This window comes from Cryptomeria japonica, chromosome 3, assembly GCF_030272615.1.
Source record: "Cryptomeria japonica chromosome 3, Sugi_1.0, whole genome shotgun sequence".
In the NCBI taxonomy this organism is placed as follows: Eukaryota; Viridiplantae; Streptophyta; class Pinopsida; order Cupressales; family Cupressaceae; genus Cryptomeria; species Cryptomeria japonica.
In genome coordinates this window covers 837,576,385-837,590,478 of record NC_081407.1, presented here as the reverse complement: position 1 = coordinate 837,590,478, position 14,094 = coordinate 837,576,385, and the positions used below count along the sequence as shown (strand labels likewise).

At 37.0% G+C, this 14,094-nt stretch overlaps 1 protein-coding gene across 1 annotated transcript; it reads right to left on the bottom strand.

Moving 5' to 3' along the window:
* Nucleotides 1-1,557: 1,557 nt before the first annotated feature.
* Nucleotides 1,558-2,573, bottom strand: LOC131874398 (WUSCHEL-related homeobox 5-like). Its single transcript, XM_059217751.1, has 4 exons — nucleotides 2,552-2,573; nucleotides 2,178-2,468; nucleotides 1,719-1,771; nucleotides 1,558-1,629 (listed from the first exon to the last, which is right to left on the bottom strand). Exons 1-4 carry the CDS (start codon nucleotides 2,571-2,573, stop codon nucleotides 1,558-1,560), a joined length of 438 nt encoding a protein of 145 aa, XP_059073734.1.
* Nucleotides 2,574-14,094: the final 11,521 nt, after the last annotated feature.

Below are 14,094 nucleotides of genomic sequence, written 5' to 3'. Positions count from 1 at the left end.
TGCAAACTAGGGTATATATTGATAGTATGACAACATAGACAAATTAGTGGCACAAGATTCACCTCATAACATTGTGATACCATCAAACAAAGTATTTCAACTTTTCATATTTAGCAAAAGGGATAATATGAGGAAACATGTATATATTAATTAAGATCTAAAATATTGTCTTATTTGTTTCTAAAGATGTAAAGAAATTTGATTAAAAACCTAAAAAACTTACAATCTGTTTCAAAAGAATTAAAATTTAGAATTTGAACTCTAATATTTTTCCCATCTTTCTTGTCTTCTTCCTTAGCTAATTGTCGACTCCTCCTCCGAAGAAACATTATAACAAAAAAAGCCAAAACAAGAATAAAATTAGCACCAAAAGAAAGTGAAATTGAAAGGAAATGACTTTAAGTACTTCCTCCTTTGAATATAGATTGTGGCAACTCAAAATCAGCCATGCAAATGAAGACACACTCACTATTTGATGCATCATGAATATTGAACGAATCACCAAACCACATTCCACAATTGGGGATTGTAGAATTAGTGAGGTTGAAGGTTGTCTCCTCTCTAAACGAAGGACTACTACGAATGTATTTGCCTAACAAATATTCATTTGAATAAAAAATAAAGGGAAATATTTCATAGTAAAAAATAAGATGAATTGAAACATTTTTTTGACGCTTTATTTACGTTATATCCAATTCTATTAAACAACTATTTATTAAAATTATTTAAATATTGATATAATAATCATTTTATATAAGCTTTATATACAAGATAAAAAAATAATATTAAATTTACTCTATAATTTTTCTCCTATAAAGAGAAATTATTGATTAAATATTTAAAATAAGATATTTAAAAAATAAAATTATTTGATGCTACTAAAATTGAACATCATTCTTAAAGTTTAATTGAATAGAAATTTTTTTTTTAACTGTAATACATACCCAAACAAAAAAAAAGGTCAACGACAGGAGTAATGAATGTAATTGCCAAAAAGTTAACCTTTTTTCACGCTGTGTTGGAGAGACTTTGTTCCTTCCCTATAAATGAATTAAACTTAACATTCCACTATAAAAATGCAATTTCCCAAAACCCTTGAAAGATAGCTATTTGTCCCCTTTCGTTTATCCAACACTAACCTTAATCTCGATAACTTCAAATTCCCACGGAAATAACAAGAAAACTTACGTCTTACAATTTCTCCATTTCAATTTCAAGGCAATTAAAACCGATTTTAGAGTACTCTATTTTTTATGCATCAGATATGAAAAATGGGGTTGTTCACTACATGAGGAATAGAAAGCTAAACAGAAGTTCCGTTTGTATTACTTGGCGCATACGCTAAAACAGTATATGCTAATCACATACAAAGCAATCAGGAATAAGAGCTTTCTCCTTAAATTTTGTAGAACAAAAGCTAATACCTTACTGGAGATCAATGGCATTTTTTAGACCATCATAGCAAAATAAGCCATTGATCACTACAGACTAATAGCTCCTGGCCTATAATAAACCTTATTCATATGCATTTACAAAGGATGAGGGTTGTTTCCTAGCCTATAATAAACCGCCTCTATCAGGATGCAGAGGAAAAAGTTCCAAAGTTCTCTGCGCTTCTTCTTCTTCTCCCTGGACATAAGTGGACAAAGTTATAAGTTAGTAATGCAATGAGTTTCTTATCAAATAAGAAAAATTGTTAAAGGAATCCAGTTACTTACATCTACATTAACCCTGTTTTCCAACTGGTTTGATTGTGCAGAGCAATCAGAATCTGAAAAACATATTTCTATATCAATATAATGATTTGGGGAAAAAAAATCTTACCAATAATACATAGAGCTACAAAAATAAATATAAGCAAACTTTATTAGGTATAAAATTTAAAGCTAGAGGATTCTTCAGACTGATTACCCTAGCCTAGGCCTAGCTTTTATGCTAAACAGTAAACAGTCTTATCAAATTCATGGGCTGATAAGATAATTTATGTATTCTATTCAGTGATCTATCATTAGATAAATGAGAACTAACACAGAGATTATTTACTTGCAAACCCCAATTCCAGATTTAAAAACAATACTTTTGAATACCAGACATGGATTATCGAAACCTTGTATATAACTTCCGTATATAACTTCTGTAACAATATATAAAAGTATATCAGTAAGAAGATCACATACTTATGGCTTCTGATTGTTGTTTTCTGCGTTTCTCTCGAGTACCTTCATTGCGAAACCAATAATATACATTTTTGGCTTCCACTTTCCCATAAAGCTGTAGATGAGAGGTAATTTCATCTATACGGGCTTCACACGGTGGTTTTCTTGTTCCAGAAGCCCACATAGACTCTAATATCTGCTTTTGCTCCAAGCTTGGCTTCCATTTTCTGCTTTCCACCACACTTGAATATTGAAGTAGCTCCCTTTGCCTTGTACTCTCCTCTACACTCAATGGAAGAATTACCCTGGGCACTACAGCAAAGAATGGAAGACCGTCATTGTAATGCTGTGAAAGGGGGAAAAAATACTCAAAATTGAAAGAATAATTTACTGACCTGCTGACTTTCCCCGATCCATTGAGAGCTTTCCACTGGAACAACTCCGCAACAGAAAATTTATCTATGGGGTCCTAGATAACAAACCTTCACCTTCTAAGCCGTTCAAACAAGTGAACCCTATACTATAGATGAAAAGGCGTTGGAGAAAATGGACATGGCCAGATGAAATAAATAGATAGACGGTCGCATGGAACTTCTACGAGGATGATTAACCGACCCCCCAAAAAAGTGTTTTTTATCAGTCCATTTTTTCTAAATTCATATAGATAACCTCCATCGTGTGAGAGGACATTTTTGTAGGTATCTAGACAAATTTGTGATCATGGATTTGTGACTCATATCCATCTAGTAATCTATAGGAACATGTCATGCAAATTTGTCTAATACACAGTCATTTTCCTTTCATTTGACTAAAAGTTTGATGACTAGCTATACTAATAAACACCTTAGGTTTTTGTTTAAGCTGATTTGTCAAGAAAGTACACTTTGAGTGTGTTTAATATCAAATTATGTCCTAAACTAGGATACTATTTCTGTTTGCATGAATGCAAACTTGATGTCACCTTCAACCTTAATTGGTTTCAATAAGTTGTTGGGCCCTAGGTCCTCTTCTACATAGGTCAACTCTGACTCCACCAAGGAAAACACCTTACCGGTTGACCTAAATCGCCCCAAAGCGAAAGGAAAAAATGTCTCCTTTCCTCAACTTCCTAAGGATTCCCTTATCTCAGTTTTGGAAGATGACTCTAACTCACAAAGCTCTTTCTGCCTCAACTTCTAGAGCTCCCCAAATCTTCATGGCTCTTTGTGCACTTTCCTCCAAGAGATTGGCATACCCTTCCTCTCATAATGAGAAAGCCTCAGATGAATACCTAGATTTGTTGCTTATTCTCCCTCCAAACTAGCTCTAGTGAATCATTTTCATTCAACTTTGAGATAAATTAGAGGAGATTTGTAAAGTGCATAACCTCCTAACTAAGATTTCAAAATTGAAAACACCCTAGTTGCGTATGACTAAGAAGAAACTCATCTCCTTGAAACCATCATTTTAAAAAACATTCTAGATTGTCTAAATGATTCTATGAATGAGGATATCTAGGATGGAATGATGAATATAATGATAACTTCTGATAACTAGGAGAGGGTAGATAAAGAAGTTAAAAATATTAGATATCTATGGAACAAAGGAAAAAATTGGAATATGAGGTCAACTAGTTGAAGGATTATAAATATAAATTATTTGAAAACACAAGAATTTATTATGTATTGTAAGGAATCTATCAAGAACACAACCACTACAATCCATGTTTTCCAATAAGCTAGAAAAGGGAAAACAAAAGTGAATGTTTCAAGAAGCTAACTTTTAGCTTAATCATAGATGTCATCAATCTAGTTCAAAAATGCATTTAGCCACTCGAAGGAAAAACCCTAATCTAATCCTCCCTAATTTATTGTGTTTAGTTCAAATATATTTCCAAGGGAGGCAACTTTTGAAGAAAAGTGATTGAAGAGCATCTCAAGAAGCCACAGATTGGAACCAAAGGTGGAAGCTTGTGAAGCTTTTCTAAATCTTGTAGAGCTTGTGGAGCATTTCAGATGGTGAATATAAAGTAGCACAATAGAAAATGGGTTCATACCCATCTGCATCTAGTCTAGGCCTCTTTAAGCATCAACAACTAACATAGTTTCGTTTTACTATTTTCTTTGTAATAAGCCCTTGGTAGCCTATGCACCTACATGTGGGGCTAATGGGTAGACTATGATTATCATCTGATGATCTCTAAAAATGTAAGTATATTACATTAATCAATTAAAGAATTTCTTGTGTCTCACATTATATTCTCTACTAGATTTTTTTGGTGTTTCATTCGGCTACAAGGCTAGAAAGTCCAATCTAGAACCTCCAACTCTGATTGCATCAATAGGTACTAGATAAAAGTTCAAATCCTTTAGAGGTACAAATTCTAAAAGTCCATTGGTATGGATATACTAGAGGTAGGTTGTAGGTGTTGCCAATCGATCACTTAAGTTGAAGGCAATTCCAACTCTAAACCAAATCACTAAATTGAGGCTATCACACCTAGTTTGTGGAAAGTTTCCACCAAGAACGATGCCAGTGATGGCCAGTGTTATGAGAAGGGTGGAAGAGACAATGAACATAATGAGAGGCATGAATAATGGACTATATACCATGGAAGAATATAAAAGAAAGGGTATAATCCCAAGACTAAGGAAGAAAGAGATGATGATGAGCCAATGGTACAAGGTTAAGATGAAGATAGCCAAGAATAAGAGGAAATGGATTAGATCAAAATGATGAAGCTAATAATTAGGATAAAAAAGAGGGCAAGGATTGACATCCCTAGCTATGCTAGAACCTTGAACCCATGGAAGTTTATTGATTGGATATATGGTATGGATGGGTAATTTGAATTTGAGGAGATTGAAGATTTGAGCAAGTGAGCTTTGCTAAAACCAAGTTGAAGGGGCATGTTGTTATCTGGTGGAAGGAAGTACTAGTAGAAAGGAAGTAGAGAGAGGAGTGGTTCACAAAGTGGGATAGGATGGTTGTGAAATTGAAAGGACAATTCAAAACATTCAACAAGGAGAGAATATCATAAAGGAATATACCAAGGAGTTCCACAAGATGATCATTATGATTGGATATAGTGACGCTAAGAGATTGAAGGTGGTTTGATAAATTAATGGCGTTAAAGCCAACATTTAAGAGGTATTAAACCTAGTTTAGATGACTACCATGGAGGAAGCCTACCAATTTGCACTAAAGGTCGAAGAAAAGATATCTAGGAGAGTAGAAAGGATGTCAAAAAGAAAAAACCAAAGAGATACAGAGAGATGGACACAACACCCTAAGAAGAGACCTTACACCAAGAAAAACATAGGAAGGGGCCCTTTTTGGAGGGATGACCAAAGGCTCAAAGACAACTCATATCGTGACTAAAGAGGAGAGGACTATTTCTATGATAATGTGTACTAGAGGACTAAGAAGATATTTGACTAGGGATCATTTTGGGGAACTTATTTTTAGTAGAGGTAAATTGGAAATCATGCCTTTGAATGTCATCAAGAAAGAACTAGGAAAGAAAGAGATTTCAGAGCCATTAATATTTACACTGAGGAAGAATGGGATAGATCATTTGGATCCATAAGCTATTTGGAAATGAAGACTGAGTCATCAGAAGTGCCCTATCGTAGAAGGAATTCAAAGATGAACCAACACAAAGGAGAAGTTTGTTATAGACAAGATGTAAGTTGAGATGCAAGTGTTGTAAGGTTATTATCGATAGTGATAATTGTGTAGGGGAAAAAGCGAGACTAGGTTAACATGCCCTAATCCTACCTTTTGACACACATTACGGAATACGAAAGAGCCTAGAGATATCACACAATTGGCTACTTCTTTTTGTGAAAGAGAGAGCCACGGGATATCTATTAGGATTTCTATTCCCTTGTTGAAATTGAAAGATAAAATGATGCAAGTTCAATCCCTAACCTCAAAATGCAAGTAGGAACTAATGACAAGATTGCAGAATTGAACTTAAATGATGGAAAGCTGTAAACACAAGGATAAGACAAGAATGAAAATGTGTACCCAGAGTTAAAATCTGACTGAAAATGTTCGGGACGGGGGCGCGGGCGCCACTGTCCTGATTCTACCCCTGAAACTGCTCCGGAAACTGCTGTTTTTGCACTTTGGAAAAAGCTGTCAAAAATGCTAAAAATGCTGTCGGACCAGGGCGCCTAGCGCCCCTGTCCCAGGGACCAGGGCGCCCAGTAGGGACCAGGGCGCCCAGAAGGGACCAGGGCGCCCAGCGCCCCTGTCCTGGTAGGACCAGGGCGCCCCACGCCCCTATCCTAGTCTTTTTCTCTGAAATTTGGTGGGAAGGTCGGTCTCAGTCTGCTTCTCCCGGATCTGCAACCTGCGGCGTCGTCCGAGTCCCAAAACCTGCACTTATATCTGAAAAGGTGCTTGGGCGGCTATATAGGGTTTTGCCTTAGTCAAACCCCCGCTTCGGTGATTTCCACCTCCACGAATAGCCAAGTTGTATTGTAAAATGTATTGTGTGTGCAGACCTAGTGTGTGTGCAAGGTCCTTAAATGCAAGAAAGCAAACTAGAGCAACCTAGAAAGTAAACCCTAATTGCTTGTAAATGATAATGTAAATGCTCTAAATCAAGATGCAAAGTGATCTAAAGTATGAATAAATGATATATTGAAGCTTATGCAAAGACATGAAAACAACATGAAATCATACCCAACCCTCAAGGGAGGAGTACAAGCCAATCTTCAGTCGGTAATCTCCTATTGTTCTTCAATGTCTTCCAAGCCCTAAATGAATGAATGAAATTGATGAATACTTGATAGATGGATGTTGAATGTTGTTTAAGTCTTCAAAGATCTGCTCTTTCGCTGCATATGAGGCCCTGAAAATAAAAAATCGGATCCTTTCAAATGAAGAAAGAGAGCTCTTATATATGAAACCCTAGGTCTTAATTTCTTCTTTTGGCCGACCTAGAGATTGAATATCCCGCCAAATTCTTAGGGTTAAGCTTTATTTTATGATTGGATTACGCTCCTAAAATTTTGGGAAAAATGTCCGGGACCATGTTGCACTCCGGGCGCCATGGTCCCAACAACTTTTCACCAAATTTTCAGGGCCGTCAGATATGATGATTTTAGAGAGAATCCCGAAGTTACAGGTGATTTCGAGATGTTTTGACCCCCGAAATCAAGCCCCCAAGTTCAAAATAGGACCTAATTAGGGTTTTTGATAAAATGATGTATTGGAAGAATTAAATGAAAGGGGCGCACTTTAATGAAAGGGCCCAACTTTATGATATGGGAGATGATAAAATAGGACCTTAGAACTAATTAATTTAATTAATTAAGTGCTAAAGGGGAAATGCAATGCAAAATGCGCCAAGGCGGGTGCTAAACTAGGTGTGAAATTGTACCACCCTAGCAAGTGCGTACAATTTACGACGCTACATTTAGCCCCCACTTTAGCGGTCATATGAACACTACGTGCATATGCAAGCTAAAGTACAGAAAAGTAAACATTATTTGAAAAAGGATATATCCATAAGTCTGTCGAACGAAGCCCCCAGCGGTATCTGCAGTACATAGTTAGGAACCGCACCCTACAAAACACACGTTAGATCACAAAATCACCTAATGCTTACTAAGGAAGGTGATGAAAATTCGAGGGTAGCTATATGCCCCCCCCTGTTTCGGCTTGCTAATTTTAGTGAGTTGAAACAGGGTATCATGTTTACCACTTCGAATTGTTAAAGAATATTGATGACAAATGCTCACAAGAAGATTTGATATGAGATCAAAAACTAATGGAGAATCATTTGGTAAGAAAGAGGACTAAATCTCAATTCCAACACAACAAAGAGTGTGAGGATTTGAGATTTCTCTAACACAAGATGAAGGATGTAAATGGAAACAAAATGCAAGGAGAAGAAAAGAAAGGAAAAAAGCATGAATACACACATTGGTGATCCATGAGAAGAATAGTGAGAGAGAAAACATGGACTTCTCACCCCTAGATCTTGTCTAGGTGATCCATGTAAGGGAGGAGAGTGAGAAAGTCTAGCCTTGTGCCGCTAGTTCCACTCAACCTCGTGCATGTGTGTGTAAGGGAGGTTAGAAGCACCTCATAGGAGTCTATGCCCGAGTATGCTACAACCTGTATATGTATAGTACAAAAAGGTGACATCTCGCTCTAAGAGTCTGTGCTCTAGTTTCGAGAATGACCCATTGCTCAAAAAGTGTAATGTTTATGTCATAAGCAAAGTAGAACAAGGATACCTACCTTCATCACAAAAGAAGATACCCCAAAAATGCAACAATGTCATAGATCCAAGCAAGAGAGTTTTACACTCTTTAAGCAAGGATGAGATAGTTGAAAAGGGATATCTTGTAGTATGTGTAAAGGAGATCCTTAGAGGAGAAGAGATCTTTGTACAAAAGACACCTATCCCCAAGAGGAATTGTCTTAGACAAATATAACATCTTCTAGAATAAGACAAAGAAGAGAATAAGAATGCAATACTTTCTTCTTTTGCGAGTCGAAAGTGATTCTTAATGAAGGATGATGCTCCTTTTAACCCAATTGGGAGAGTGAATTCATTATAGATGTATTTTACCAAGTGCAAAAGAGGTTGTAGTCAAGGACTTAGTCCTCTTGTAAGAGAGAATCCTTGAACAAACAACAACAAATGCGTACAAGGCATAACATCAAGTAATAAAGTCCACACCATCCACAAAATAGGAAAAAGTGGATCCTTAGATAAAAATAAGGAAAGATTATTGCCTCAATGAGAAGGACTTACACAATCTTCTAGGAAGAGATTTGGACATAAGCAAAAGAAGAGATGTATGAAATCACTCTTGTCCCCATAAGAACAAGAAAATTAGGCTATTATGTTGCTTCAAAAAAAAATATGATTGCACTTGAAATTGTACCATCACGAATGACAATGAGCCCCCAGTAAATGAGCTACCAATGTCACATAATGATGAGCAACATAATAGCCATTAATGTTATTTAAAGACATGATAGATTGAATGAGGTATTTGAATATGACATGCTAAATGCTCAACTATAAGTGAGATCAAAAACATGTATAAAATGATAAAAATTGAAGAAGAAAAATCACAAGAAATCTTAGAAGAGGGATGAGTGTAATTTATTAGAGCCTTATCCCTGGAGGAAAGGACTTTATGATGAATAGGAGATAAAGATTCATAAGTGGATTTAGAAATTTGAGGGGATTCATAAAGAGATTTTTTCATTGCCAAGATTTCCTTATGAGGGGAATGAGAGTTGATAGAAGTAGAAGATGATTTAGTTGAAGTGAAATCATCATCACTACTAAATATAGCATTCACATTGAGAGATGGTCTTTTAGATGCTTTAGTGCGTTTGCAGGGATTATAGCCAAGTCCAAAGGCATAATTGTGAAAATTAGTCTCTAGAGGAACTTTTATCCCTTGTTCATGAGCGCCACAACCATTTCCATGATACCCATGCTTAGCAAAAATGCGAAAACCACGACCATAACGATCAGCCATTTCAGGAAGAGAAGGTGGTTTTTCATAAGACAAAGAATCAAACTCTTCATAATTAGAGGTGTGAGGAGAAGAAGTTTGAGAAGCGGCCACAAAATTATTGCTCATAGATTCAGGTAAGACTGATTGATCTCTAGTTTCTTCCTTCTTTTTACCTTTAAGATCTCTAGGAGGAACCCTATATTCACCTACAAAGGTGGGATTAAAATCAAGAGATCCCCAATCGTCTTCCGCGAGAACCTTCTCAGGATCAAAAGCCTTTTCATGTGTAGACTCAAGTCCAGAAGGATCTTCTTCAGGAGCTTTAGGCTCATCCAAAGAATTTTGATTATTAGAGGGTGATGATTTATCCATAGGTATCTTGTTCAAAGAGTCATTACTAGAAGAGGAAGGCTTAGAAGAACTCCCTTTGGAAGTAGATGTTTGCAAACAAGCCTGAAGATTAGTATTGCCTATCAAGGTATATGTCTTATTGTTATAAATGAATTTAACTTGTCTATGCAATGTAGAGGGGACAGCTTGCATACCGTGAATCCAGGGTCTCCCTAATAACAAGTTGTATGTTAGATTTCCAGACATAACATGGATAGGAGTAGGCAAAGTAACAGGTCCCACTGTGACGGGTAAGGTGATAATACCTAATGAAGACTTAGCCACATTATCAAAGCCTCGAATGGGATGAGAGTCAGGCTCAATAAGGGATGTATCCACATTCATCTTATGCAATAGATTAATGCTACACACATTAAGGCCAGAGCCATTATCTACCAGTGTTCGTCTTATAGCAGTGTCATTTATGATAACCACAATCATCAAGGGATCATATTGTTGTTGAATTTCACTAGTAGGCAACTCATCTTGGGTAAACACAATTTGAGCTTTAGGATTCATCACAGAGTTAACCAAAGACACTATATTACTAGATGTATTAGGTGGAGGAACATTCAAATCTTTCAAGGCATCTTGTAACATTCCATGATGAGCAGAAGAAGTTTGGATCAAATCCCAAAGGGATATCTTAGCAGGGGTAGCTTTAAGTTGTTCTATGAGATCATAGTCCTTACTAAGCATTTGTGAAATACGAGGCGCTTGAGGAAGAATAGGTTGGGAAGGAGGAAGTGAAGTGGGGATAACTGGAGGAGGACTAGGTTGCCTATTGTTTCTTGTGTTATAGGTATGAGCAACCGCATGATAACTCTCTCTAGTTAGTTGCTTAGCATACTCATAAGGGCTCTTAGAAGAATAACCTCCTTGCACAGTAATAATGGGTTTCTTAGGAGTGCAAAAAGAATCATTAGCATAACCACCTTGAACCACTAAGATAGGCTTATTTAAAGGTTGAGAATTTTGAGAAGGACAAGCACCTTGGACAGTGAAGAGAGGTTTGTTAGGTGTCTCATTCACATGTATCAAATTGATTGAGGATGGTTTAGAGGAATGAACAAAAGTGTTGGAAGAATTATTGATAGTCTTCTCTTGCACTAAAATCTTATCACGGATTAAATCAATTTTAGGAGAGAGACAAGGGGTAAGCATTGATGTTCTAGTAGGAAGAGGAAAGGTCATATCATCCTCTATCATCAAAGGATCTACATGGGGAATAAACTCTCTAGGAGAAGGATCAACACTACTCTCTAAAGTCTCACTTTTGAGAGGGAGATCTTTGAAAGAAATGTTAACCATCTTGCTTTGAACTAGGGTTTCCTTATGAGTAGAACCAAGTTGAGGAGAGGGAGATGCTTTATTTTTAGAGGGAGAATAATTGAGATTCAAGGAAGGGGAGAAACTATCAAAGGAGTTTCCAATCTTGACTTCATCCCCTTTGGCTAGGGGTAGAGAATAATCTATACCTTCTTCTAATGGTTCATCCCAAATAGTGAGGTTGTTGAAAGGAATGTTTGAAGTGTTGTCAATTTCGGGAGAGGAGATAACATTGTTTATTAATTCTTCATCCTTAGGAGGGAAAGCATCAATAAATGTGTTAAACTCATCCTCTTTCCTCAAAATATGTTCAATATGATCTTTAGGGGAGAGAGAATTAAGGAAATTGCTTATTATTTCATCTTCTTTCTCTAAGGGATGCTTATGGGTAAGACAAACTTTAGGAGAAGGGTAAGCATTTATCATTAATTCATCATCTCTAGTGGGAATTTTGTTGGAAAAGGAAAGGCCATCACTAGGAAATGTAGGGATAATGTCATCTTCTTGCACACAAGGATCCTCATGAAGGGAGCATTTTTTAGGAGACACAAAGGCATCAAGGGCATCATCCCACAAAGCATGATCATATCTATTAAAAGGTTTATCTTTTGATTCAAAAGGAGATATTTCCTCATAGAGGGGATTATTGAATACAACCATGTTACTAGATTCAGTGGAAGAGTTGATAGGAATGTACCCTTGAGAGGAACCATTTGACTTATCTTTCTCATCACATCTAAATGGCATAGTAACAAGGTTTATGAGTTTTTGGTAAAATGAAGGTTTGGTATATTTAGGTTTCAAAAATTCATCTAAAGCCTCATCTAACTCATAATCATCACAAATATGATCATCTTGCAAATAAAAATATAACATTTTGAAATTGCATAAAATTTAAACACACAATGCAAAGAAACACACTTTTTTTTTTTTCTTTTTAATGAAAATGAAATGAAAACACACTAAATCTAGATCTAGATCTAACAAATGCAATGCAAGAGGAAGCAATGATAGATTCACGTCGGGTTCACCAAAATGTGTAGGGGAAAAAGCAAGACTAGGTTAACATGCCCTAATCCTACCTTTTGACACACATTACGGAATACGAAAGAGCCTAGAGATATCGCACAATTGGCTACTTCTTTTTGTGAAAGAGAGAGCCACGGGATATCTATTAGGATTTCTATTCCCTTGTTGAAATTGAAAGATAAAATGATGCAAGTTCAATCCCTAACCTCAAAATGCAAGTAGGAACTAATGACAAGATTGCAGAATTGAAATTAAATGATGGAAAGCTGTAAACACAAGGATGAGACAAGAATGAAAATGTGTACCCGGAGTTAAAATCTGACTGAAAATGTTCGGGACGGGGGCGCGGGCGCCACTGTCCTGATTCTGCCCCTGAAACTGCTCCGGAAACTGCTATTTTTGCACTTTGGAAAAAGCTGTCAAAAATGCTGAAAATGCTGTCGGACCAGGGCGCCCAGTGCCCCTGTCCCAGGGACCAGGGCGCCCAGAAGGGACCAGGGCGCCCAGCGCCCCTGTCCTGGCAGGACCAGGGTGCCCCACGCCCCTGTCTTGGTCTTTTTCTCTGAAATTTGGTGGGAAGGTCGGTCTCAGTTTGCTTCTCCCGGATCTGCAACCTGCGGCGTCGTCCGAGTCCCGAAACCTGCACTTATATCTGAAAAGGTGTTTGGGCGGCTATATAGGGTTTTGCCTTAGTCAAACCCCTGCTTCGGTGATTTCCACCTCCACGAATAGCCAAGTTGTATTGTAAAATGTATTGTGTGTGCAGACCTAGTGTGTGTGCAAGGTCCTTAAATGCAAGAAAGCAAACTAGAGCAACCTAGAAAGTAAACCCTAATTGCTTGTAAATGATAATGTAAATGCTCTCAATCAAGATGCAAAGTGATCTAAAGTATGAATAAATGATATATTGAAGCTTATGCAAAGACATGAAAACAACATGAAATCATACCCAACCCTCAAGGGAGGAGTACAAGCCAATCTTCAGTCGGTAATCTCCTATTGTTCTTCAATGTCTTCCAAGCCCTAAATGAATGAATGAAATTGATGAATACTTGATAGATGGATGTTGAATGTTGTTGAACTCTTTAAAGATCTGCTCTTTCGCTGCATATGAGGCCCTGAAAATAAAAAATCGGATCCTTTCAAATGAAGAAAGAGAGCTCTTATATATGAAACCCTAGGTCTTAATTTCGTCTTTTGGCCGACCTAGAGATTGAATATCCCGCCAATTTCTTAGGGTTAAGCTTTATTTTATGATTGGATTACGCTCCTAAAATTTCGGGAAAAATGTCCGGGACCATGTTGCACTCCGGGCGCCATGGTCCCAACAACTTTTCACCAAATTTTCAGGGTCGTCAGATATGATGATTTTAGAGAGAATCCCGAAGTTACAGGTGATTTCGAGATGTTTTGACCCCCGAAATCAAGCCCCCAAGTTCAAAATAGGACCTAATTAGGGTTTTTGATAAAATGATGTATTGGAAGAATAAAATGAAAGGGGCACACTTTAATGAAAGGGCCCAACTTTATGATATGGGAGATGATAAAATAGGACCTTAGACCTAATTAATTTAATTAATTAAGTGCTAAAGGGGAAATGCAATGCAAAATGCGCCAAGGCGGGTGCTAAACTAGGTGTGAAATTGTACCACCCTAGCAAGTGCGTACAATTTACGACGCTACAATAATATCAAATATTTGGTCTCAAA

Bases quoted from the DNA above. Each gene is read 5' to 3' on its own strand.
- LOC131874398 (XM_059217751.1), bottom strand. From the start codon at position 2,573: ATGGATCGGGGAAAGTCAGCAG. The intron at 1,772-2,177 runs GTATGTGATCTT...TATGTTTTTCAG, and splicing joins ACAACAATCAGAAGCCATAA to ATTCTGATTGCTCTGCACAA. The intron at 1,630-1,718 runs GTAAGTAACTGG...ACTTATGTCCAG, and splicing joins AAAACAGGGTTAATGTAGAT to GGAGAAGAAGAAGAAGCGCA.